This window comes from Grus americana, chromosome Z (assembly GCF_028858705.1).
Source record: "Grus americana isolate bGruAme1 chromosome Z, bGruAme1.mat, whole genome shotgun sequence".
Lineage (NCBI taxonomy): Eukaryota > Metazoa > Chordata > Aves > Gruiformes > Gruidae > Grus > Grus americana.
In genome coordinates, this window is record NC_072891.1 from 67,733,676 (window position 1) to 67,759,538 (window position 25,863).

Consider the following 25,863-nt stretch of genomic DNA (forward strand, 5'->3'; position numbering starts at 1 on the left):
AGTGCATTTCCTCAGATTAAGTCCACAGAGAATACAGAAGTTTTGTTTTTATATATTTTCCATTATAAAGCACATTTTGAAAATAAATTAAGGCAAAGATCACTACTGTATGTTTAGGATTCTCAGCTAAAATAGAAACCTTCATATTTTTCAAAGTTAGAAAATACAGATACGACTATTCCTCCTCAGATGCAGATGTGTTTAATCAAAAGTTCTGCTTGATTCAGAAATTACATCTTCCTTTCTTTGCCTGTCACACAGTTAAAAAGTACTAGCAGTATCAAATTTACAATTTCCTTAATAAATAAGTGTATTCATTAGAATAAATATTATGCACTTATTGGTTGTGTAACCATGTCTTCTATGTGTTAGTGTGTTATAACCAAAGATTACCATCTAGTGATATACTCTGGGGAACCTGATGCTTCAAATAATTACTTACTGACTGTTAATTAATGCCTCAAAGTTAGTAGCCTTTCATAAATTGCCTTTCACAGATTGTTGGTGTGAAACACATTTTCAGTGTAAATCTACAAAGAAGAACATAAACAAGCACAAGCACTGTGATTACCCTATCCTTGGTCTTTTTTTGGTTACTGATGAGGGGTTGTGGACTGATAAACAGACTAATCTCAGGCCATCACCTGCATAGTTTAAAAAGAAGGTGATATGAATCTGAGAAATTCTATTTTGATAATGTGATTTAAACACTCTTTCAAAAGGAATAAAGGTAACACGTAATCAGTCCTGTAACTCCACCCTTTTTGTTCCTGTCTGTCCTGGGCAGAATATTACATCTTTCTCATGTCCTTCTTGCCCAAGAATTTCCTTAGTCCCGCACCAGAGATCCAGTGAATTCACGAGAGTGTTTGGGAGGTGAAAGAGGGTCTTCTCACATGTGAAGCAACAGAACTCTCATTTGATAAATCACAGAAAACATTACTCCCGAAATAACCCCCAGAACTTTAACTACAGCGTCACAGCCTTTGGGCATCCATTAAAAATATCTGGACTTGAAGCTACACACCACTAATGTCATCCCTCCAAAGTCATCTTAAGTACAGCTGTCTTCATCAGGCAGCTTAGACTTCTAATGATCAAAATTTTACTGTGCACCAGGCTGCTCAGTCAAATCCTGGCACGTCTCTCTACGGCTGAGCACGAGCTGCCTAAGATTCTATTTCAAAAGCCTTTGAATTCCTTTTAAATTCCAAACAAGACAAAGTTGGTTCCTGAACATGAAGCAATCCAAAATAAACTCACCAGGCCTTACTAAGAGCTAGTAATGGTTTACCATTTCTGGTCTAGAAGAAATTTCTTAACACACTTGGAAATGGTGGCAAGCTTTTCAGTAATCTTGAGACTCAGAGAGATGTGGCATGACCTCAACAAACTTCGAGGATCAAAATATACTCAAAATTTGCTGTGCAGAATCCTCTTCGCAGACAAGCATCTGCATGATTCAAACACGACAGCATTGAAGTAACAGGGGAAAATACACTCTGACAATAATGTATACTGGTACTCTATTCTCCACTGAAAGAAAAATACAATAGTTCTTTGCAGTTTCAATTTCAATTTCCCCCTCCCCCAAAAAATCCAAAAGTTGCTGCATTTTGAAGCACATAGACTTCATTATTTAGAAAAAATAAGAAGTATTTTGACTGAAGGCAAGTTGGCACACCAGATCATTGCTTGTAGTACAGAGTTCCATTATGCTGGAGCAGAATTCTGTCATTCTCAGTGTTTAAAACGCATATTTTTTTTCCCTCATATCCTATATACCAAAGACTATTGGAAGAAAAACTAAATGAGATGCTTCAATAAGTTAGTCAATATGTGCTAGCACTAGTGCAAAGGCAACAAAACCAACTGCGGTTATGATGAAGGCGTTCACAGGTGGACCAATGTCCCCTTTTCTGGAGAAATGTCACAGATTATACACATAATTTCTCTAATACTAGAAAAATATTAATACATATTAACCTATCTATCCTGCCTATCTTAATCTATTTAAGTTACCTTAAACCTATGTTAGCAATACGTTGAAGATAACAGTTAAGACCTTTGTCAGTTCCCAAGTCAGCTTCCTGCATGTAATGAACAGCATTTTTAAGATTAGCTTCCTATTTGTAACTTCAGTGTGAAGAATGAACCAAGCCTCCCACAACAGTTTAGGTACCTATGCTGTAAGGAACACTTCAAAATGCAATCACAGCTGGAAATACCAGTTTAAAAAAAAATAATTAGACAACAGAACTACAACATCTTTTTTAATTTTATTAATGGCTGGCAAATGTATTTGTTGCAGACAGTACACAAATGTGTACAGAAAGTGCACAAAAACTTAGTTAAAACCTAGAAAATACAGGTTCCATTTTTCAACATTTGTAACTAAGCACCAGCAATATAAAGTCTAGTTAAAGTTGCATGGCAACTTTCATTACAATTTTTACAATAGAATTTATCACCTGTTGATAGCAATGGTACCAGCTGCAGCAATATTAAAATGGATTAAAAATATTTCAGTACAGGCACACAAAGAAAAACTGTTTACCTACTGATTCTTGTCTTACATTAACATGGCAAACCCTGTATCATTTTTATAAATTAGAAAAGGAATAAGTCTTGTGTCGTGTGGCTGATGACTCTTGCCAAATCACTCTGCAACTATCATAACTTGGATTTGCTTAGTAGCAACCAACAGTATAACAATATTGACAGCTAAACCATAAGAACTCAAGTTAGAGTGCCACTTGCTAAACACTTTCAAACTCTTTTTAAATAGAAAAGTATGCTTATCTTATTCTGAAAAATATATGGGGAAACATAGTAATGGAACAGAAAATCTCAGTGGGCAGAAGAAATTAAACAAATATCTTGACTACATGTCCACTACACAAAACTAATATTCAGCATTCCACAGTGAATTAAAAGCAGATTGTCTTTTATCAATGAAAACAAACTTATTCTGAAAACGAAAACAGCCACAGGATGTTTTCATTCAAATATTTCGAAACTCAAGTTAATGAAAAGGTAAACAATGTGGTCTGCATCTCATGTGACCTACAGAATATTGCTAGGGATAGAAAAATCAATGAATTTTTAAATTGTGTGTTTAATAACTAACTGTGACAAAAGAAGAAATAATATATTGAAAATTAACTACTTCTGTTAAAACACAGAAGGGATGCCCGTCTTTAGTTGGGGATATGCTCTGGCCAACCAACAGCAACCAATAAAGTTATAATGGCTTAGCCACCACTTGTCAACAGTACTGTAATAATTAATTGTGCATGTTGTTCTACTGCGGAGAGGTTAAAAACCCTCTATGGGTTTAAAAAAAACATCAGCACCCACCCATAAACATGATTTGAAACATGTGACCCATTCACTACTAGGTGTGAGATTAACAGACTTTCATGTCACTGAAAACCAGGACCAGCAGCAGAAAGTAACAGAAATAACAGCTGTAAAAACGAAAACAATTCCATGAAGATACCTGTATTATCTGTTTTCAAGCATTACAGCTAAATGAAAGCCTATTTTAAGTAAATATGGAAAGCATACAGTCAGCCATGACTATGAATACATCAAAAATAATGAGACAAAATAAATTAGTAAGATTAATATTTCTTCTGTATTCTTGGCAGTAAAATTGTCCTCTAAGAATATAAAATTCCAACTGTAAACCTGTAAACTCCTTTAAAACAACAGCATTGATTATTTCATTTTGGGGCTCCTATACTTTAAGCAACCAGCATAAGTTTGGTGCATTTGAATTCTTGGCAGAAGAATCTCCTACAAGAAGTGACAAAATGTCTTACTGTTTGAATCCAACATCCCTCTTCAAGCATGAAATCCCTCTTTTCCATGTGTCCTCACAAAACCAGAACCTTCACTTCTGCACCATTTCTCACATTACAGTAACCCGTTTCTGAATAGTTCACCTTCAGACTGGAAAATCTTGGTCAAATAAATTTAAAAGATGAATGCTGCTTTTTAGCTCCATGTCAGTATATTTCTGACCTTTTCCTTACTCTCTCTTATCATTAAGACAAGGAAAAGCAGTGAGACACTTCCACCCAAACACTGCTCCCAAAATACCAAACCTCTATGATATTTTCCTATTACATTGATTTTGCTCACATAAAGCGTGGAAATCCTGCTGCACACTATGCTAATAGCTGAATTACATCATGACTGTGCTTTGCAACAGCATAGTTATATTACAAAGTAATGATGCCATTATAGGAGGAAATGATCCAACTCTACATTAAAACTTAACCTGTGGACTATAAACATTTTAGATTTCAGAGTCCCTCCGTGGACCATCCATAGGAATTTATGATAATGTGGAAGAAAACATACAATTTCATATATTGATATTTTTTGATTCAGAATTGCTTTTTGGCATCACTTCTGCTGCACAGCCCTTAAAATGGTACTTACTTCTGCTCTTCGCTCCTCTTTTAGAGTGTCCTGTCTGCTCTCAACCTCAACTGCTTATCTCAACAAGTATCTTCCCACTTGTATGTCATCATTTCATCTCTTACAGACATCACTAGTTAGACAGTTAACACTTAATAATGTACCATCCATGGGCTTCAGGAGAAACACTGCACTGAAATTAATGAGCCACAGGGGTGTTAAAATTCCACCTTTATTTCAGGCTACTGTTTGTCATGTTTTGTTCACATATGGAAACTTCTCTCTGCATATAAAAGTATTCAGAGCCTTTTTCCAATTGAAAGTTTAGATTATTTACACTAACTGAACCATGCATATGTACTATATAAACAAAATAAAATCTATTTATAAAGACTCAAAACCCACTACTATGGTCCCTGGTATTCCATTCCAGTTACTAGGGATTAGCCCACCAGCCTAGATGACAAGCCACTTGTAGTAAACAGTTACACAATTTTTTGTAGATATGTCCTAGTGGATAAATTTCCTTAGAAAGGGAAGATATACAATGAAGATGCAATATAACATACAGAACACACTGTGCAAATGCATGCAGTCCCACCTGCAAGCATGCACCTTTTCCTAAGGAGTGCTCTCACACCCACACAAGCAGGGGAAAGAAAACAAAAACACAAGACTTACCTTTCTGCAGACACTTTCAAAATTAACTTCTGTCCTAAGAGCAAGTCTGGTAACTTCATCCGGCTTTATTTCCTGTGGATGAAAGATATATTTATTCTTCTTTATGAAATATTTCTAAGGTTCGCCTTCCTCATAAACATTCTAACTTCATGGCATCTCCCATTGGTTTCTGAAAGGAAGAAAATCTGCTTGTTACATAGAGATATTTTTTGTGTGTAAATACTGCATTTACTGACTTCCAAAATGTTACTTACATCTACTCTGACTGTATCTACTACTATGGAGGGCAATAGAGATTTTCAACAGCGAAGCAGGCAGAAAGGTGATTTTATTTACAGAAATGATTAAATGCTACAAATAAACTTCAGAAGGTTTGAGATGCCCTGCTTAGCTCTGAAGTTACATCAGAACTTATCAACATATGTGAATATATAAGTTTAAGACAATGAAAATGAAGTTGAGAAGAAAAAAAATTCTCTTTTCTGAAGAGACTGACTACACATGCAGTTTTCATTCCTGGACTTTCCATTGGCAGCTGAAATAGAGGAATGAAAATACTGGACAAGTGGATTTTGTTAAAAATTGAATATTTTAATAAACATGCCCCCCATCACTGATTTCTTGTAATTTTAAAATCCATACTTTATATACGTTATATTACAAAATGCCCTATTAACATTATCAATTGAATGCACTGAATATTGTTTTTTTCCTCCTAGGGCATTCTGTCAAATAAATCATGTTACATACCAGTTGTTTGCCAGATGGCCATTTTAAAAGCAGTTTAACTACTGTTATGCAGAGCTCAAATAACTGTCACATTCAAAGTTCTCAAAAATGAAAAACTTTGTACAAAGAAACCTAGATATTCTGATAGCTTTCATCTAGATCTAGCCTGTATCACAATGCTGGTGGATTCAACACCTGAAGAACATTATCCATTTGCTGAATTTCTAAAGGTCCAAGAAAGCAAATGACTTGAATATAAAATACAGTAATTTTGCAACACTTGCAGTCAATAGAGAAGAAACCCTAAATTAGAAGTGCCCATGCAAAGTAGTATAGTTTGAGAAAATGAGACATATCCAGGTCGTTGGGCTGCACCTATAGTTAACATTATGTTCAGATTAGGACAAGAAAGACACTAACTGAAAACCCTTAAAAGCAACTACCATGACTATTGGCTCAGAATAATTAATGTATTAGTAATGATTCAGATACAAATCAAATTACGGGAGACATGATAATTTACAAGTGCCTAGAAAAAAAATGTACTATAAAATAAGGAAATACTTTCATGTCCAGTAACTAAATTATACTTGTTCCTTTCTCTCTTTTCCCCTACTTAATCATCCTTGATAAGTATTCCAACACTTTCATTTAACATCCTGCTCCATTGTTATGTTTCTATATTCTATCCTGTTTCTGTCCTAAATCCGGAGCAGTCTGCACACTTACTTAGACAGAATTTCAAGAACCAAGTAGCTTATTTTCTTAGAGGGCCATACCTTGCATTTCAAAAACTTATGTTGTCCTTCCTTCTATACATTAGAAACCTTACAGAGAGTTTGCATCTTACCTAGATCTTTACAGTATTGTGAAAATTGCATATGTCTTAAAACTTTAAGCAAACATATAATAATGGGAATAAAGTAACAGAACAAAATTAAATTAACAACAAAAAAAAATTAATCTCTTTTTGTGAATGTCAGAAGAGCTTCCTGACAATGAGGTCTAGAAGTCTGCAAAATCATCTCCCAAAGGTACTGGTGAAAGCCCAGTCACTTGGAGGACAGAATCCAGACTGGAAAAACACTGGTGGATGTAGGAAACAATCTTCTACTGGCAGAAGGACAGTTGGATGACCTAATAGAGTCTAGAGATGGAAAAGACCTATGATTCAGTTTTCCATGACTTTCCAAAGCATTTCACAGATGGTGAAAGTAGGACACGGTGGTTAAGCGACATGCTTACTGTCACATAGTTGGTTGGGGGCTATGAGTGAAGCTCTGGAAGCCAATACTATTCATTAAACCAAGGTATTGCTTTATTAAAAAAAAGATAATTTATATGATCTTCATCCCAAATAAAACTGCCTATTTCCCGTCTCTTTAGGATTTAAACACAACAACCTGGTTCAGAGGGGAGGCAGGTAAACTTCAGCAATCCCTACACTAGAATGTTAAACTCTTAATTTTTATATGACAATATTGCAGAATTCCCTTAACATTGCAGAATCATGGATAACAATGGAGAAAGAATTAAAGTTTGGAATGCGCAGTTATGAATGGAGCTTCACTGAAATGCTTAGTATGCAGAATGAGGCCAAGAACCACCTCCTGTTAAGGCTTAAACCCCCAAATTTATAAAGCATTTCCTTCACTTCTTTTAGATTTAAGGCAAACCAAGCATTTTTTACTTACATGGTCTTCAACAGCACCCTGCTTTTGTAAAAGCAGCCATCTAAGTCAAGTTATTGGAATAAACAGACCTTTCTTCTGTGTCTATTAACCATCGGCAGCAGGCAGGAAAACACAAAAAGGATATAGTGATATTTTTCCCAGCACAGTTTTCTCAACTTTGAGATGCACATAGCTTGAGAACGCCTGAGTGACAAAGAGAACCTTTGTATTGTATATCTATTATGAAATCTTCTTTCACCAACTATATTAAGGGATGTTATAAGTTGCTGTCACCTTCAGCATCTCTGAGACCAGTCCAGGGATTTGTCTTGCTCTACTGCTGGAGCCCAGCGTGGTGCATCCAGAGAACTGGAGATCTCCCTTCCAGGTCCATAGATGTGGCAGTTGCTTTCTCTTCTAGCAGGTTCAACCAGTAGTGAAGCTCAGCTATGCAGATAGCTGCCACAGACAAGGTACTGCCTTCGACAGCACCCACATATAACACTCCAAGGACTCATATGAACTTAAGTTCAGCCAAGACCTCTTCCTCCTTTTTGTCTGGTCAGCACTGAAGCTCACTATTGAAAGTATGCCCCCTCCCACCCCCTCTAGATTCATGAGTACATGCACAATCATGGGTCCCTCAAATATCAGCACAGCATATCCTTCTGTCCATCTAATACCCCTCTGCCTCAGTCCATCTTACAGGCCTCCTACTTGCTGACTGGCAGCAAGTCACTAGCAGGCAGATGTATGCACTCACACTCTTGTCTTACAGGTTATTCTTGTCTCGCAGGTCCCTCCCGAACACCAGCACGGGCCCTCTACGCACTTGACACCCCTGCCCAGACTCAGCCCCTCCCACTCACTGCTAGTCCAACTTGAAGTTTGCTAGTGAATTACACACACCAAAGAGACACACAAGTGGGGTGAAGCCACACCACCAGGTATGGTGAAAGTACAGACACTCTGCCTGCCCCAGTTGGCAGCAGGCACCAGGCACATGAGCTGTGACCTGCGGTCCCAGTCCAGATGCTGCGCAGAGAGCCTCACTGCTTCCCTCACTCCAGTCTCACCCTTTGCTGTGCCCAGGACACACACTGTTCCCACGCTCCCAGCTGGGACATGTCCTGCTCCTGCCGCTGTGGCTGGAGCAGAGACCCGCATCCACTCCTGCTGCTGACACCACAGACTCGGGGCACCTACACCCCTGCTCTGACTCCAGTTGCTGGCCCCATATCCACTCATGATGGTTCTCCCAGCAGCTGGCACCTACTGTTTACAGTGGTCACACACGCAGGATAGAGAGTGAGATTAGAAGGAGAGTTAAGAAAAGATTTACAAAAAGATGACAGATTGTGGCGATCAGACACAGGGCTTGGTCAGAGAAGTGTACTGACTGGCACTGGTTAGGGCTGGCCCGTCCAATACTCATTCCTACCTATGGCCCCTAAACATTGTTCAGTAAGTTTCACATAGTCCACAAGTCCCCCTATATCCCAAAATCCTCATGTTCATCTTGCTTCTCCTTGTCAGTCACAAAATCCAGGCTGGCCTTCCCCAAAGCAATACCAGTAGTTTCTTAATGACCTGTTACTTAGCAACTGGAAACTTTCTGTCTTTGTCTCTCTTACCCCTTGTCCACCAGCTCTGTTCCTCTCCATGTTTTTGTTCACCCCTTCCCCCTTCACTTGTTATCCCCTTAGTATTGAAAAGGCCCACAAATGGACACTTGTAACGAAGAATGCTCTCACCACCTTCCACATGCCCTCATAGATTATAGCTGCTTTCTGAAATCATGTTAATACTCAGTATCATAACATCCAGTGCCAGTAAGTTTCCAGGATTAATGAGGTGTTATGTTCTAAATGAAAAGGGAATACAAAAGGTAATAAGAGAACCAGGTAAGTATACAACTTTATGAAGTATCCGGTCCACAATAATCCAGATTAGGTAAATACGGACAAAGTCTGCCTACCAATCAACACATACACTCTCCTTCTCTCCTTGAAAATCATCTCTGACATTTTAAACGACCCCCAGATACCTGAAAGAAAAAGAAAAAAAAACGCCTTAAAAATGAGCTATTGAAGTACTGACTGCCTCTTGAGGGATGATGAAAACCAACTGTTGCGATCAACAGACCCTTCTCCCCTGCGTGCTGACCATGTTTTCTCTTGTGGGAAAGAGACTACAACTACAAGAGCTACTGACTTTCAGATACACTGCCAGCACTCGTGGCACCAGTGTCCTAGCTGGCAAATGCTGGCACACTGATAGATAATGGGTAGTGAGCAACAACGGGACAGATAATTTTCTTTTAGTTATGGACTGCACCCTTATCTCCACTTCTGTCATGAAACCCTTTAAGGGACAGGGGTGTGAGCAAGGGAAGACTCTGCAGGTCAATGAACACAATACAAAGCATAGTGGTGTAGCTCTGTCTCTTTGTCATGGTACCTGGCAGCCAACAACCGCCACAGAAGCAACCAAGATGAGACTGGAAGGTGGTGGCGAAGGCAACAGAGCAGCAGTAGCAGGATCAGCCTGACTCTTGGAGCTGGGATTTGCACAATTTTTCAACAATTTCCACGGTGCAGGGAGCTGAGGCTCCTCCAGGCGTTTGCCGCTCGAGCGGCTGCTCTGCACTCCAGTGGGGGGACGTCAGGCTAACCGACCCGTCAGCCAGTTGGACCTTGTCACAGCTGCAGGCGGATGACTAGGCCTTGGCCTGAGATTAAGCTGAATAAACAGGATGTGAAAAACTACTGGACATGACATAAGAAAACTGCTGGATGTGACAGATAATGCGAGAAGCTGACAGAGCGGCTGGATTTTACAGATCATTAAGGGAGAGTTACGTGAAAAGCAGACAAGCTCCACAAGAGGAGTACAGGGCAGCTTTTGGGGTTGGGGCGGGGGGGAGCATCTTGTAAGGCTGATGGTACTGAGGTAACCATACTGGAAATAGCACACAAAGTCAAGACCACCTATGAAGTCACATTGAAATATCAGATTTTGGGAAAAAGGAACTACAAGTGGGCAAAGACTGGCCCAGACTGGAAGAAGGGAGCACTGGGGCACAGGAAGGGATATGGTGGCACACAGCGGGGTAGCTGTGGGGCAGCCACACAGCTCTCCTGAAGCAAATCCCAGTACCAGGGGCAGAAAGCTCATCCCACTACTTACAGAAACTTAGAACAGCAAAGTTTGGTTCTTTTGTTTTTTGAACAATTAACTTACTTAAATAAGCCATAACTATCTTACACAGAAAGGCAAGACTATATTGAACAGAAGTATGTCAAGCATAAATGGCATCTGAAAATAAAGTTTCATGCTGACATTGATCGTGGTTGCTCAGACAATACGTTATCCAAGAGATACTGAGGAACATACAGTTTCTAACTTAACGGGCATGGAAATGTAATTTATTGAATAACCTTTGGAAGACAGGAAAGACAAAAAAACCCTGTCAGATGAGGCTTTGACATATCTCAGAAATGCAAGATTATACACATAAAAATGTATCCCCAGCTATGCTGTCTAAGGCAGTTTTAGATGACTCAGGGAAAAAAGTCTGCCAGTAGTGGCCTGTGGAAGTAATTTAGGAGTCCTCACACTACTAAAACCTACCCAATTTCAATTTTATTTTGACTAGTATTTTCCTTTTACCTGTATCATACAATTAATTCATTTTCTGCATTATTTTTCACATTTTCTTAGGTGTACATGTGTTAAGCCTTTCCTTATTAAATCACTCCATAGGCACCATCTTTGTAAGATGATTTTTTGTCTTAAAATGGAGGATTTGCTATAAAAAATAACTAATAAATCAGTAGTATATAAGTAGGTAAGAAAACACCCATCCCAAAAATCAAATACTTCTGGTGAAACCTCAACTGTAGTTTGTTACCCATTACTGTACTTACATTTCTTAAAACATTACCATAATTTTTACCCTTGAAGAGGTGTTTGAGACTACTTTCTCACAAAGTTTCTTATATTTTTCCACAGCAGTCAGTCTCATTTTGCTGTTTCCTGTCAATTTTTCTAGGTTCCTTAGTGAGGAAAAGGGGATAGCAAAAAAACCAACTTCATTTAAGATTCTTCTTTCTATAATTTAGTAACTGCATGCCTTCCTGTCATAACCAATTGTTTCCCTAAGTCTGTAAAAGTTCAGTATTTTAGTCCTTCAGAGCAAAAGTAGTCTTTGACTCTTAGTGTAAATACTAAGTGAAAGCACACAAAAAAGAACTAATTGTGAAAGTACACAAAAACGGGATCATGCACTTACATGCAGGGTATCTTCAAAGCAGTGAAATAAATCAGCTATGGTTCACCTGAAAGTTTATATGCTTTTCAAAAAGAAACTAAATCCATGATAAGAATACAAGTTCATTTCAGTTATGAAGGCCTGTTTTCAAGAAATGCAGCTAACTGGTTATATACCAAACTGTTTATGAAAAAGGGACACTTTTTCCCTTGACAGTTTACAAATCCAAATTGTTTCTCAGTACCTGTGACCCAAATATATATGTGTGTGTGTGTATATATATATGTACACACAGACGAGAATTTCTACAGACGTCTCATTGGAAACTCATATGGACCACCATAACAAACTAAATGGCACTCTGACTACGTAAAAAATAAAATAAAATCCGCCCCCTAGTCATATGCCCCCCCAAGCCCCAATTTTACCAGATGTGAAGTAAAGATGAGTAGTATTGCCAGGAGGGGAATTTGGATAAAATTAATAAACAGAACAGTAGGACAGAAGATTTAAATTGGTAAGTAAAAGTCTGATATTGTCTAGTTAAATGTGGCTTACGCTTATTAATAAGTTTATTAAACAGACCAGTGCTACACTGAGATATTTGCTTTATTATAAAATCACTACATGATTTTACAAACAGACAAAATTAAGCACTTTTGAGTGGTTGGCTGTCTTCCTGCCAGTGCTTACAAAGTATTACCAAATCACTTCTCAAGCCCCCTTTTTAGTAATTAAATTCCTGAACTTCATCTACCACAGAATGAGAATTTGTCCATATGTAATCTTGGTAAGTCTTTTCTGCGTTAGCTCTCATTTAACTACAGTTTTAAAAACAGCAATAACATGGGATGCAGTATCTGCCTTGGTAATATCCTACAGAAGGAGAAAACTCTCATTCTAGACAAAAAGCCCAAGCCTTCCTTACTCCTGGAAATTTAATCTTCCATTTGGCTTTACTTTTTTCCTCAATGGAATCCAGGCAATCCAGGTCACTCTCATCTTTATCCATCACCTTTAAATTACATAAAATCCTTCCAGACAGGTCTACCAATTTGTCTCAAATTTCCCTAACTGTAACCTTATGTTAGGTAAACACAGAACACTATTTGCTACTTGTTTGTGACTGCACCTTCTGCAGTAAAGCTTTTGACACCCAAAGACTCAGACTTTTGTTTTAATGATTTCCTGCTTTGTTGACTGTGACAAGTAATCCTGAAAACCCATTTATCTTCTCTGGCTGAATGACAACATGAGAACGCCCAAATGATGCAACTGCACCATTTATTCTACTTGATCCTAAGAAATAGATTGGAGAATTAAAATGTTTCATTCCTAATTAACAAAAAAATAAGCTGATACATTTATTTAAATGGATATAGTAGCACTACTTTGACACTAAAAATTCTGTTGCCAGCAGCCCCAAGAAATCTCCAGTCTGCATCCCTGTATTTCTACTAAAAACACAGCAGAATCTGAAAGCGTGGCAAGTAAAACAGATTTTTTTCATCAGGAATTCGATCCAGCATTTCAGCATTTCAATTCTAAAAGACCTGCCATTGCCTCCTGTTGCAGCAGACTGCAAACAAACATTTTTACATAATGCTTCACATCCGTGGATGTGAGCGTTATGCCACAGTTACCAAGAGTTTCAAATTACTGCTGAGGAGGTCTGAAGTTTTCAATCCACAGGTGAGAACCCAGTGAGGGCCAGTAACAGTCTCATTAGAGGTAGACTGATTCACAGGGAGTCTAGGATGGTGCCATCCCTGTCACAGGTATGAATTTGACTGATGCCCAGAAAATTAAGAAGGTATATAGACTCCCAGGTCACTTGTTCAGAATATTATTGGCCTTCATGAGTCAAGTAAATATCTAGATATCTCCATACTAAAAGCTTTCCTGACTTTTTTAACAGTCATTTGGAAAAAGCCTGCACCCGCCATTCTTGGAAGTGTCAGGTCACCTGCCAGCCCATGCAGCTCAAATGTGGATTCATTCTTGGGGTTCTTGGGTGAATCACACTTGGGGCTCAGGGCAGAGGACGTGCTGGGAAGCTTCAACACTTCAGCTCTCTCAGTTTACAGAATCCCTTGTACTACACAGAGAAGGGCCTTGCTGTGCCTCCCAAGCCACACCCATGCTAGATTTAAATAAAATGTAATTAAAAGCATTTATTTGTAATATTCGAAACAGACAGAAACATATATAAAATGCCTAGGTAGAGAAATGAAAGACAAGATATGCTTAATCTACTCACACAAAGGTTAAAGAGCTCTCTGCCTTGCTCAGGTTGACTCACCATTCTTCCTAGCAAGATGACATTCAGGATTTTCAATGCTTGTGCATAACATGCCACAGCCTGCACCTTTCGGACAGAGAAGGTGAGGGAGTCTATTTGGGAGCTACTGTCTTGGTTTCTTTGGTGACTCGCTGGCACCTCACTGGCATAAATCCTTGCTTTTTAAATTACAAGATGTGAGTGGTGCAAACATACAAAGCTTATAAAAATACATAGTACTCTACTGGGTGCTAACAGAGACCATAAAAGACAATAATCAACCACTGTGGGTGAATGTGTTTGGGAAGATGGATTTCCAATCTTCTCGCCCAGTACAATGTAATATACTGACAAAGTAAAGACTGCGTGTTGAGGCGTAAGTGCACTGAAAATTATTATAAACAAGACAAATCAGCATATTACTAATGTATTCTGTTTTGTAAGTGAAAATGACATGTCACATTACAATGGAGGTAGGAATGTCTTTCCAATTAGCAATGCTCTGCATGTTATAGGAACCTCTTACTATTAAATTGTTTTCATGATATCAGTCTTACAAATATTTACTAATATTGTTTGAATAAATACTATTTCAGGAGTATTCACATGTTCAGGAATGACATCTTCTTCTAATAAATGACTTCCAAGAAGTTAAACTTCTGCTAAGCTTACAGTCAATGTAGTATGATAAAAGTATGTGGATGTACAGATTTAGCTTTCCACAAAATTCAAGTTTTACTGTAAATACCTGTGTCATAAAGAACAGACAACTACAGGAAAGCAAAACCGCAACAAAAAAAAGATTCCATAGATCTTTTTTTGTTCCACCCGTCTAGCCAACAAAGCTTTTTCCGGCAATCTGACTGGTTGACTTGATTCTATATCATCACATACTGAAACCAGAGATTTTAGCCTGTAGAAATGAAGACATTTTCTCTCTAATTGCAGACAAATTAAGTGAATTATAATTTAAATACATTCCCCTGTGTCATTAGGGTTTAAGTTTATTATTATGTCCTACAGTAATTATAGGTTTTTTTCACTTATCAAATATCTAGATTCTGTATTACAAAGAGGAAGAAAAACTTAAAAAGGGTTCTACAGTTGCTACTTTTCCTAAAGTATATGCTAAAGAAAATTTCACGTATTTTTAATGACTTTGTATGTTTCATCGATTGCCTTATTTTCAAAAGCTTTATAGAATGTAATGTTTTAACTTGCCTTTTACTTTAATATATGACTCTCAAAATAAAAAAAAAAATCTTCTGTAATTTTTAGCCTTGTTTGTTTAATAACAACTTGGGCAGGAATACTACAAAACAGATTAGGAAAAAAATGGTAAAACTTAATTCTCATTTTAAAATAACAAAACCAAAGTAGTCACTAGAGGAAATTATCAAAATAGAACTTCCCAAAAAAATCCAAAGTTATACAACTGTCTCACTTTAGATGAATATATGGCATTTGATTTTGATGGGAATTAACTATTATTAACCTGTTAGAAAACAAAGCACTCCAAAATTACAGTTAATCATTGGGAATGAAAGAATGTATTTCAAGTGGAACTTGTCTAGCAATTGTTCTTTTTGTAAACTACACTGGTGTCAGGTTTTTGCTGGCACCAATTTTAAACATTACTAAATGTCTACAGTATTGCTGTCTCAGTTTAGATCCAAGTGAAATTCAATGTCAACCTGTGAGTTTTCATCTACTAAGTTTCACACTACAAAACTTTATAGTTTTCTGTTTTTATTTTCTCTGGAAAATTACAGTTATTAAAATACTTAACAACCAAAACTTCAGAATATTCCTATAAACATAGTTCTGTCCAAACGGTTACCTTGCTCTAGTTAAATAACCTTATTCTGCTATGCTGTACAAGCTCTCTTAAAAGCAAAGCATGCAGCTGAAGCAAAGACTACTTATTCATGCAGTTTAATAACAAAACAAAATGAAAAACAGCTCCCTAAAACAAGAGTTAACATGGCTAGCTTAAACTGTTGTAAAATACCCAAACTTTATTTGGCAAGTATAGGCTGCTCTTTTCTGCCACGTTTATAAACTAATTTAATATTTCAAGAGGTATGCAAGTCAAATGCCAGCAATTACATCAGTCTACCGAGATGAACACTGTGAACTTGGCATTTTATTTAGTCAATTAGATTAAATGAATTGTTTAATTTTGGAGGTTCCCATCTGATTCAGTAGCCACGTTCAGGGAGCAAGTCACTGTTTTTTACCATAGGATACGAAAAAAGTTAGCAAGTCTGTAAACTTGTGACAAATTCAGAAGTAGAAGCTATTAAGAAAGTAAACTACAATTAGAAACATTCAAAAGAAAAGTTACAAAAAAAGGAAAAAAAAGCTCCCTGGATTATTCACTACAGCAAACTTGATGATGCCAAAATTATCATTATTTGAATATTCTTTCACTTCAAACATCTTTTATTTCTGAATGTCAGTGTTCTCTTGGACTGGTACAATCTGTAATTTCACTCTGTACTGGCAATTTGTTCCACGCTGCTTTTCTAATATTAAAATAACAACCGCATGCAATTTCAGGGTTAACATATTTCCAAGCAGTCCTGTGTTGGCTGGAACTATCTCTGGTTTTGAATTACTATCCCCGGTATTCACAACCGTTGCCAGTATTGCTGGTTGCCAGATGAACTGTTTTTGTAAAATTTAAAGAAAAACAGCGTTACCTGTCAGAAGGGGACGCTATGCACAACTTTCTCAGTTCGGCCTCTTTTCTCCCAGCAGGAGCTTGAGCCAGCAAGACTGCCACCAAAGCAGCCAGGAAAAGGATGTGCTGTATTCTCACAACGCTCCCAATGAGGACTGTGACTGACAAATGGGTGCAATCCAGCTAATAATCCTCACGCACTAGATGTTGCTTTGAAACAGATATGGAAACAGAAATGAATAATGAAGACAGAAGAACGCAGAAAGATGCAGAAAGAGGTAGAAGAGTGTGAAAACACAAAGCTGTATTACACAGCCCCTTTGTCTGCTTCCAGAGGGCTTAAAAGAAAAAGAGTTCAAAGATTAGACACAATGGAGAAAGAAGGAATTTCCTTTTTTTATTCCCTTTCTCAGTATGCATTATCTCCAGGAAAAGCACTCCTCCTCCAGTCTTTTCTTAAAGCACCATGGGGAAGAAAATAAATTACTTTATGTCCTTTCCCAGGAGATCTTGAAACTTGTGCAAGATAAACATGCTATGTCATTTGCTTAAGGTGAGGGGTAAAGGTGGAAAGAAGAGATCTGGCAACAAATCATGAAAAATACAATTTTTTTCAGTACCTGCAGATTTCCAAATTGGCTTCTAAAAGCTTCTGAGCAAAATATTGGTATACAAAATGCAAAAGAACTATCCAGGACAAATATATGAATCGTGTAAGCCTCCAATATCAGTAGTTCACCTTGTATCCCAGGAAATCCTATTCCAATTTTGTTATACATTCTGTAGATGCTATGCCATATCTCTGATCATCCTAACACTTTTCTTTATACTTTTACTAGTTTTCTTCTTCTTTTTTTTTTTTTTTCAAATACACTATGATGACTTATGCAGTATATGGTAAAACAATTGATTTAAATAGGAACAGATTGTTTTCTGTCTGAAAATAGAGAACAGCAACATATCATTTTCACACAGCTATCTATGGTAACTCCCATATCCACCACCCACTGGTAACAGTGAATTTCAACCCCATAAAAACAAACCATTGGAAATGTAATTCTCACCACTACAACATGCATTACTTTGCATTTATCACTACTGAATTTCTTTAATCATTTTATTGCCCAGTTAGTCAGTTTTGTAATATTATTCCTCAGTGTCTTAGTATCTTCACTATCCTGAAATTTTGGATCATCAAGCTCTGTCATTCATTCTCTTTTTCTGAATCATTTCCAGCACTGATCCCCACAGAACTCCACTGTTAGCTTTCCAACACTATGAAAGCTAACCATCTACTCTCCTCTTCCGCTTACTATCTTTAACTGTAATTAAAAGAAGAAAATGCGCATCCATGAACAGCCTTTTTTACAAAAAAAACAAAACAAAAAACCCAACCAAAACTCAAACAAACAAAAATCACCACAAATAACCACTAGAGGTTTTGGTTAAAGATAGATAATGGCTTTTTGGAAATTTAAAACAATATACAGACTCAATGAGCAACATCCACTGTATGTATTTATTCCTTCAAAGAACTCCCACTGATTTCCAAGGCATGACTTTCATCTCCTAAAGGTACAACTATTCTGCCTCATCCTATTCATCCACATATTCACTAAATCCATTCTTTAATAAAACTGCCAATGAGTCTGTCCAGCACTGAAGTCATATTTACATTAGTATTACATTCCCAGAACAGACTTTATATATTTTTTTTTTTGTAAGCAGGAGACAACCATGGGGGAAATAAGATTTTACACACAAAAGCATCAGCTGGAATAAGGAGTCATAGCAGCTGCAGTCACCATTCTGAATTAATTAGTTTCCAAGTGACTATAAAGATATCTACCGTAGGTCTCCAATTTCTCTTCCCTCCCCCAACCTTCCAATTAGAAGAAATAAGAATAAAACCTTTACTGCATTATTCAAGAATAATTTCTTTTACAGCTGTGAAGACCAAAAGACCTAATTTCTGCTGGGAAATTTCTTCAGAAGAAAGACTCCCAAAAAGAATAGTTCATTAAGTATATTGAGACAGTTTAATACTGATCCGCCATACTAAGTAGATTCACTATTTACTGGAGCTACTTTTTAGCTTCTCCAGAATAAATTAATTACAAAGACCAGCTAGTCCACAGCAAGAAATTAACTAGAACTGCCTCAGAGATTTCACAAGGACCATCTTATTTGGCTACTCTTAGTACACCTCAGCATGGGATGGCCAAAATGTAAAGAAAAGGTATGCAGTGCTTACAGAAACATTCTTTTCTACCTCAGGTTCAGATGAATTATGGAGAAGGTTAATGAAGAGGCCCAAGTTGGTGCACTAAAGTGAAATAGATGTTGGGATGATGAAAGAAGTCAACAACAGGACTAAGATATTTGTTTGGAATATACATAAATATTTTCAAAATAAGCACAGAAACATGCTGACACTTCTGTCATTATTTTGACTAATAACAACAATAAGTGTTTTGGTTTGCTGTCACTGCTCAATTTTCAAATAGATTAAGGCATATGGGTTGCATTAATCTGTTTTTTTGTACTACTGCAAAGGTTGCCTCTTTATTAAAATAAACAATAAAAATACTTATGCAGAATTCAGAAAGGAGATGGAGTGTCATCTGCAAGCCATATTTTTTAAAAAGTGAAAATAGCTTATTTTGCATCCTTATAAAAAAAATAAGATGGTAAAATTCTTACGCAAGACTTGAGGAAAAAGCTTCATCTGCAAGCCATATTTTTAAGATAGTTGACAACCTTTACTTAGAACCTACTTTAATATTTTCCTTAAGTTGTCTCAAATCCATCAAAAAGCTGCCTTTGTGATCTGTTTTCATTTTGTAACTAAGAATCTAGTGCACAAGAAAAAAAGCACATGATAACTGCTTTTATTTAAGTATCTGGTCAACGATGAAGTTTTGAAAATGAAGCTGGTGATATTTTTACTGACTTTTATATATAAGAAATGCAACTCATTTTTTTTATGCAATCCAAAGCAGTATTTGGTGTAAATAAAATCATTACTTCTGTTATCATAATGAAATAAAACAGTAGGAATGACTGTCAATTGTTTTCTCATTCAAAATTAAAATTGTACAAGATTTTTCCCCCACATTTTTCTCTGTTTTCCTTACAATTCTAAGTATTCTTTTATGCTTGCTATCTAGAAAAAAAACGTATCGTATTCTACAACTTTCTCATGCTGAGATTGTTACGCTTGCTCAGTTAAGATATTCTGACCCTGCAAGAGAAGCAAACAGGAGACTGACTTGGGAAAGCAGTTATATTAAATGGGGGTTTTACTCACTTTACTATAAGCATGAATGGAAGCAATGTAATATTTAAGATTAAGAACAGAGCTGAACTCAGCCTGTGAGTATACCAACCTGCCTTCTCACTGTTTTAAGAATCACGTCAGGAAAACGTGGTAGGTAGGACTAGTCACAGAAAGTGGGTAAACTGAGGAGACACGATTATGTAGTCTCCTGACAACACATTCCTCCCTCATATTAACCAAGAATATCAAGAGCCAAGCCTCAGACCTCATAAACACTGAGAAAGGCATCCCAAAAGACATTCATTCAGCTTATCACTTCTTCTGTATACTTTTACTCGACCTCAGCTATGAAGACTAAAACATCTGTGTTTTGATAAAAAAGAGTTGCCATAATTCACTTCTAAGGATAAGTGCATGTACATATCGGTAGACAGGCATAAGTCAAATTTCCATGAAGTAAAATCCATTTGGAAACAACATCATTACTGTCTTGACTGGAAAGCAATTACATACACCAGCATTTGCTCCAGGAATAATTTATATTTGTTCAGACTCTTTTACCTCTCTCTGGAAGTATAACATTGTCTTTGCTCACTATTTCAATGTTAATGTAATGTTTTTAATTTCAGAAAGAGAAGAAGTTTTTTCAAGTAAGAATTTGTTCAGTACCAAAAGTCATAACACTGCTGAAAAAAAGTACTCATGAATTATTGAGGAATTATCTCCTACAAGGATATCACAGAAGAAGAATTCCATGGAACTTCATGATTAGAAAAAAATAAAAGGCATCAGTGAGCACATCCAGCCATCTATCATGATGGTCTGATGGATGAGCTGGAGAGAGAGCATGTTGTAAAAGTGAAACAGACAAAACCCTGACCTTGATGTTACAGTAACCAACCCTTTCCCCCTTCTAATCAAATACCCAAGATGCTTTAATATTCATATGGAAAGGATGGCAAAATACTATGCTGCAACCAATTAAGTACAGAAATACATGACGCTTTCTTCTGCACCTCCAGTCATAAAACATTGTTCGTCATACAAATATCTTTGCCATTTTTGCATGGAGAATGTACTAAGGGCCACTTCTTCCAATCTTCTGTGAAACAGGTCTATTTACTGGTAGTACCAGTTCAGTAATACAAACTAGCACAGAAGAGAATATCCATAAGTTTGTCAATTAAAGCAGCATTAAATTCCACTGTCCAGACAAGTAGAGGTATGGTACTTTTCCACACTGTATATTCTTAAGCACTTGATCTAGCTGCCTATGTTCAATACTGTTTATGATGCTCTTCCACACAATTCTCTGGAAAGTAAATCTCAGCATAGCACAGTTACTCGTGTATAGCAAAACCTAGGCATGTAACTCTATTGATTTATTCCCAAAGCTATTTCTTAAAGGGGAAAAATAACAACTGACTGACTGACATGGTTTTCACCCCTAACTAAAGCTAAAATATTTTATTGTACTTCTACAGTTTTACTGTTCCTAAGTTTAAAATTCCTCCTACTTATGATTGTGTAAACACAGACTTATGTAGGCTGGAAGAGACCTCCAGATCTAGTGCAACCTTCTGCCCAAAGCAGCTCTAGACAGAGAAGGCTGTTCAGGGCACTTGAGTTTTAAACATCTGCAAGGACTGACATCCCATACCCTCTCTTTGTTACCTGTTTCAGCATTTTATCACTCCAATGGTGAATTCCCCCCTTCCTGCCCACACAGCAAGTCAGAATTGTCTGGAATGAAACTTAGCCTATTGACCACCATCCTTCCACTGGACACCTCTGAAGAAAGAATGGCTCCATCTTCCTAGGCCATCCTAGGTAGCTACAGGCAGTAATTAGGTTTGCCCTTAGGCTTTTTTTCATTAAGGATGAACAAACAGGTCTCTTACCTTGCACATCATGTGCTCCAGCCCCTAACCAGTCTGGTGGCCCTCTGCGGGACTTGTTGCAGTATGTCCATGTCCTTCCCATACTGGGAAGCCCAGAACTGGACACAGCACTCCAGCTGCAGTCCTATCACAACCAAATAGAGGGGAAGGACCACTGCCCTGGACCTGTCACAATTACACTAACATAGCCTACATTGCAGTTGGCGTTCCTTTCCACAGGAGCACTTTTTTCTCTTATGTTCAACTTCCTGTCCACCAGGAGACCCAGGCCCCTTTCCATAAAGCTGCTTTCTAGCCAACTGGTTCCCAGCCTGGGCTATTGCATGGAGCTATTCCATCCCAGATGCAACACTATGCATTTCCTTTTCTAGAACTACATGCGGTTCCTGTCAGCTCACTTTTCTACCCTGTGCGAATCCCTCTGTACAGCAGCCCTGCCCTTAGGCAAATCATCCATATGCCCCAATTTAGTATAATCAACAAATCTGCAGAGAATGCAGCCCGTATCATCATTTATGGCATTATTAACACACTAAACACTACTGGTACTAGTCCAGACCCCTAAGGGACACCACTTGTAACCAGCAACCAGTTGAATGTTCTACCACTGATTACAATCCTTTGAACCTGACAGTTTTTCACCCACTCTTATTGCCCAGTTGTCCACTTCATCTCTCTCCACACAATTTTAGAACTTGGAAGGGAATCTCTGGAGTACTACTCCAGCTAGAGCTTGGATCTCTAGTCCAAACTCCCTGCTCAAGCAAGTCAACTAGACAACATGCCTCGGGTCTATGTCCAGACAGGTTTTGAGTATTTCCAAGGATGTGGACTTCACAAACTCTCTGGGCAACCTGTTCTAGTGAGTAATCACTCTTACAGTGAAATAGTTTCCTCTTAAGTTTAAATGGAGTTTTTTGTATTTCAGTTTGTCCCCATTGCTTCTTGTCCTATCAGTGGGCACCACTACTTCCATCTGTAGTGTAAATACCCGATGCCTCTCATCAAGTCTGAGTACAGGGGAAGGATCATCTCCCTCAGACTACTGGCAGCACCTTTCCTAATGTAACCCACAAGAGTGCTGGCCTTCTTTGCCATGAGGGTGCATTGCTTGCTCATGATCAGCTAGTGTCCAGCAGGACACCAACATCCTTTCCTAAAAAGTTGCTTTCCAGCCTGTCAGCCCCCAGCACAGATGGGTGCAAGGCTTTACTCCTTCCCAGGGGCAGTACTTGAAATCTTCCATTGATAAACTTCAGGAGATTTCCTCATTGTCTGTTTCTCCAGCCTGTCCACGTCCCTCTGAATGGCAGTACAACTATCTGGTGTACTATTCCCAATTCTTCACCCTTTTCCATACTCCCTCACTGAGCGGTGGTCCCTTATTTTCCTTTAGCTTTACTTTTGCTCCCAGTGTACTTACAAAAGCCATTTCTGCAGACCTTCACATTCCTCACTAGTTGGAAATTCATCTAAGTTTTGTATTTTCTAACACTCTGTGCATTCAGGCAGTGTGTCTACCTTCCTCCCAGGTAGTCTTGTTGTTGCTTCCACTTTTGGTGGACTTCCTTTTCGTGTTTGGTCTCAGGAACACACTGTTTATTTATGTTGTCATCTTCTGCATTACCCTAGGTGCTCTTTACATTTGTGTTTCCTACTTGGAAGAGCTTTCTATTTCAGCCCTGACAGAATTTGAGATATCCATTAAATGAATATTCAGAGTTTGTGTAAGAAAAATAATCTGACTTACTAGGGCATGCATTACCATTTTGGTAATGGGGGGTGCTACAGAGGTGGCTTCTGCGAGAAGCTGCTAGAAGCTTCCCCCATGTCCAACAGAGCCAATGCCAACTGGCTCTAAGAAGGACCTGCCGCTGGCCAAGGCCAAGCCCATCAGCCATGGTGGTAGTGCCTCTGGGATAACAGAGTTAAGAAGGAAAAAAAAAAAGAAGTGGCAGTCTTTGCAGCCAGAGAAAGGAGAAGATGTAAGAAACTCTGCAGACACCTAGGTCAGTGAAGAAGGAGGGGGAGGAGGTGCTCCAGACACCGGAGCAGAGATCCCCCTGCAGCCCGTGGTGAAGACCATGGTGAAGCAGGCTGTCCCCCTGCAGCCCATGGAGGAAGGATGAGGGGGTGTAGAGATTCCACCTGCAGCCCGTGGAGGACCCCATGCCGGAGCAGGTGGATGCCCCCAAAGGAGGCTGTGACCCTGTGGGAAGCCCACGCTGGAGTAGGCTCCTAGCAGGACCTGTGGACTGAGGAGCCCATGTCAGATCAGGTTTGCTGGCAGGACTTGTGACCCCGTGGGGGACCCACGCTGGAGCAGTCTGTTCCTGAAGGTCTGCACCCCATGGGAGGGACCCACACTGGAGCAGTTGGTGAAGAACTGCAGCCCAAGGGAAAGACTCAAGTTGGTGAAGTTGGTGAAGGACTGTCTCCCGTGGGAAGGACCCCATGCTGGAGCAGGGGCAGAGTGTGAGGAGTCCTCCCCCTGAGGAGGAAGGAGCGGCAGAGACACCGTGTGATGAACTGACCACAACCCCCATTCCCCATCCCCCTGTGCCACTGGTGGGGAGGAGGGAGAGAAATGGGGAGTGAAGTTGGACCTGGGAAGAAGGGAGGGGTGGGGGGAGGTGTTTTGAGATTTGGTTTTATTTCTTATTGCTCTACTCTGTTTTGCTTAGAAATAAATTAGATGAGGTTTTTTTTGAGTTGAGTCTGTTTTGCCTGTGACGTTAAATAGTGAACAATCTCTTCCTGTACTTATCTCAACCCAGGAGATTTTATTTTTTTCATTACATTTTATCTCTCCTGTCCAGTTGAGAAGGGGGAGTTAAGAGTGGCTTTGGTGGGCACCTGGCCTCCAGCCAGGGTCAACCCACCACAGTACGAAAGTCTCCTATCTGTTAGGAAAGAAAATATGTAAGACTCTTGTAGGAAACGTATGCTAGGAGAAAGGAAAAGCAAAAAAGTGCATTAGTCCTCAATCTTACTGAAGACAATTCTACTGTGAGATGTTAACTAAAAGTAAGGCTACAGAAGATGAAAGCATTAACCAAAAGAGAAATCACTGTTAGAAGAAAATGATATTTTTTTGAAAAAGCCTGGTATTTCAGGATAGAAAAATTCTATGCAAAATACTAAAAAAAAACCACCAAAAAAAACCCCCAAGGTCCTTAAGCTGACCTACTCTAAAATTGTTACCCAGTCCTGAGCAAAAGTCCTTTCTCACCCATATCACTATTACTTTCAGGAAATTAGATGATTTTTGTTCCAAGGCCGAAGATTGTAAAAACATCCTTCAGACTGAAGCTCTACCTTTACAAAACAATTTGGCTTTCAGAAGTTTGACAATAATACTGGGGTTCACACTTAAGTCTACTTCTGTTCATATCTTGCTAAAATATAAATTTGAGAGAAAATAATTTAAAGCAAAGCAATATCTTTTCCTGTATCTCTCCTACTAAAATCATTATTCTGCAATAAGTATTGTGTCTTAAGTGTATTAAAACAAAAACATTGTATTGACTGAACTATTTCTCCAGTGATAATTTTCAGGATAGAGAACGTATCTTTCCAAGTCATGTAACAACGGCTGTAACCAACTGCTGCTCATTCCCAACCACTGGAAGACTTTTGCCTTCAAACACTGCAAATAGCCTTTTCTTCCATATCTCATTAATAGACATTCTCCAAACATGATATTGCTATAGCAACATCTGCTATAATACCAAGGTTTTCATTGTAAGATAAAGGCAAAAACTACTCCTAAATACACAGTAAAGCAACTACATGAAGATGTACTGAGATCTAATGTCAGTCATGAAATTTAAGCAATTCAAGATAAGCTACATGTTGCTAAGAAATCACTAGCTAATTAGTTATTTTTGTGTAAAGAAACTTTTAAAAATATCATAGCTTCCTAAAT

The 25,863-nt window shown here is 38.3% G+C and overlaps 1 protein-coding gene across 1 annotated transcript in view; it reads right to left on the minus strand.

Annotated features, from left to right (window-relative positions):
* SRFBP1 (serum response factor binding protein 1) overlaps positions 1-25,863 on the minus strand; it is a 78,874-nt gene that overhangs the window by 21,260 nt on the left and 31,751 nt on the right. The window contains exon 4 of the mRNA XM_054809375.1: positions 5,113-5,184. Coding sequence (XP_054665350.1) covers positions 5,113-5,184 — 72 coding nt within the window. The remainder of the gene's footprint in view (positions 1-5,112; positions 5,185-25,863) is intronic.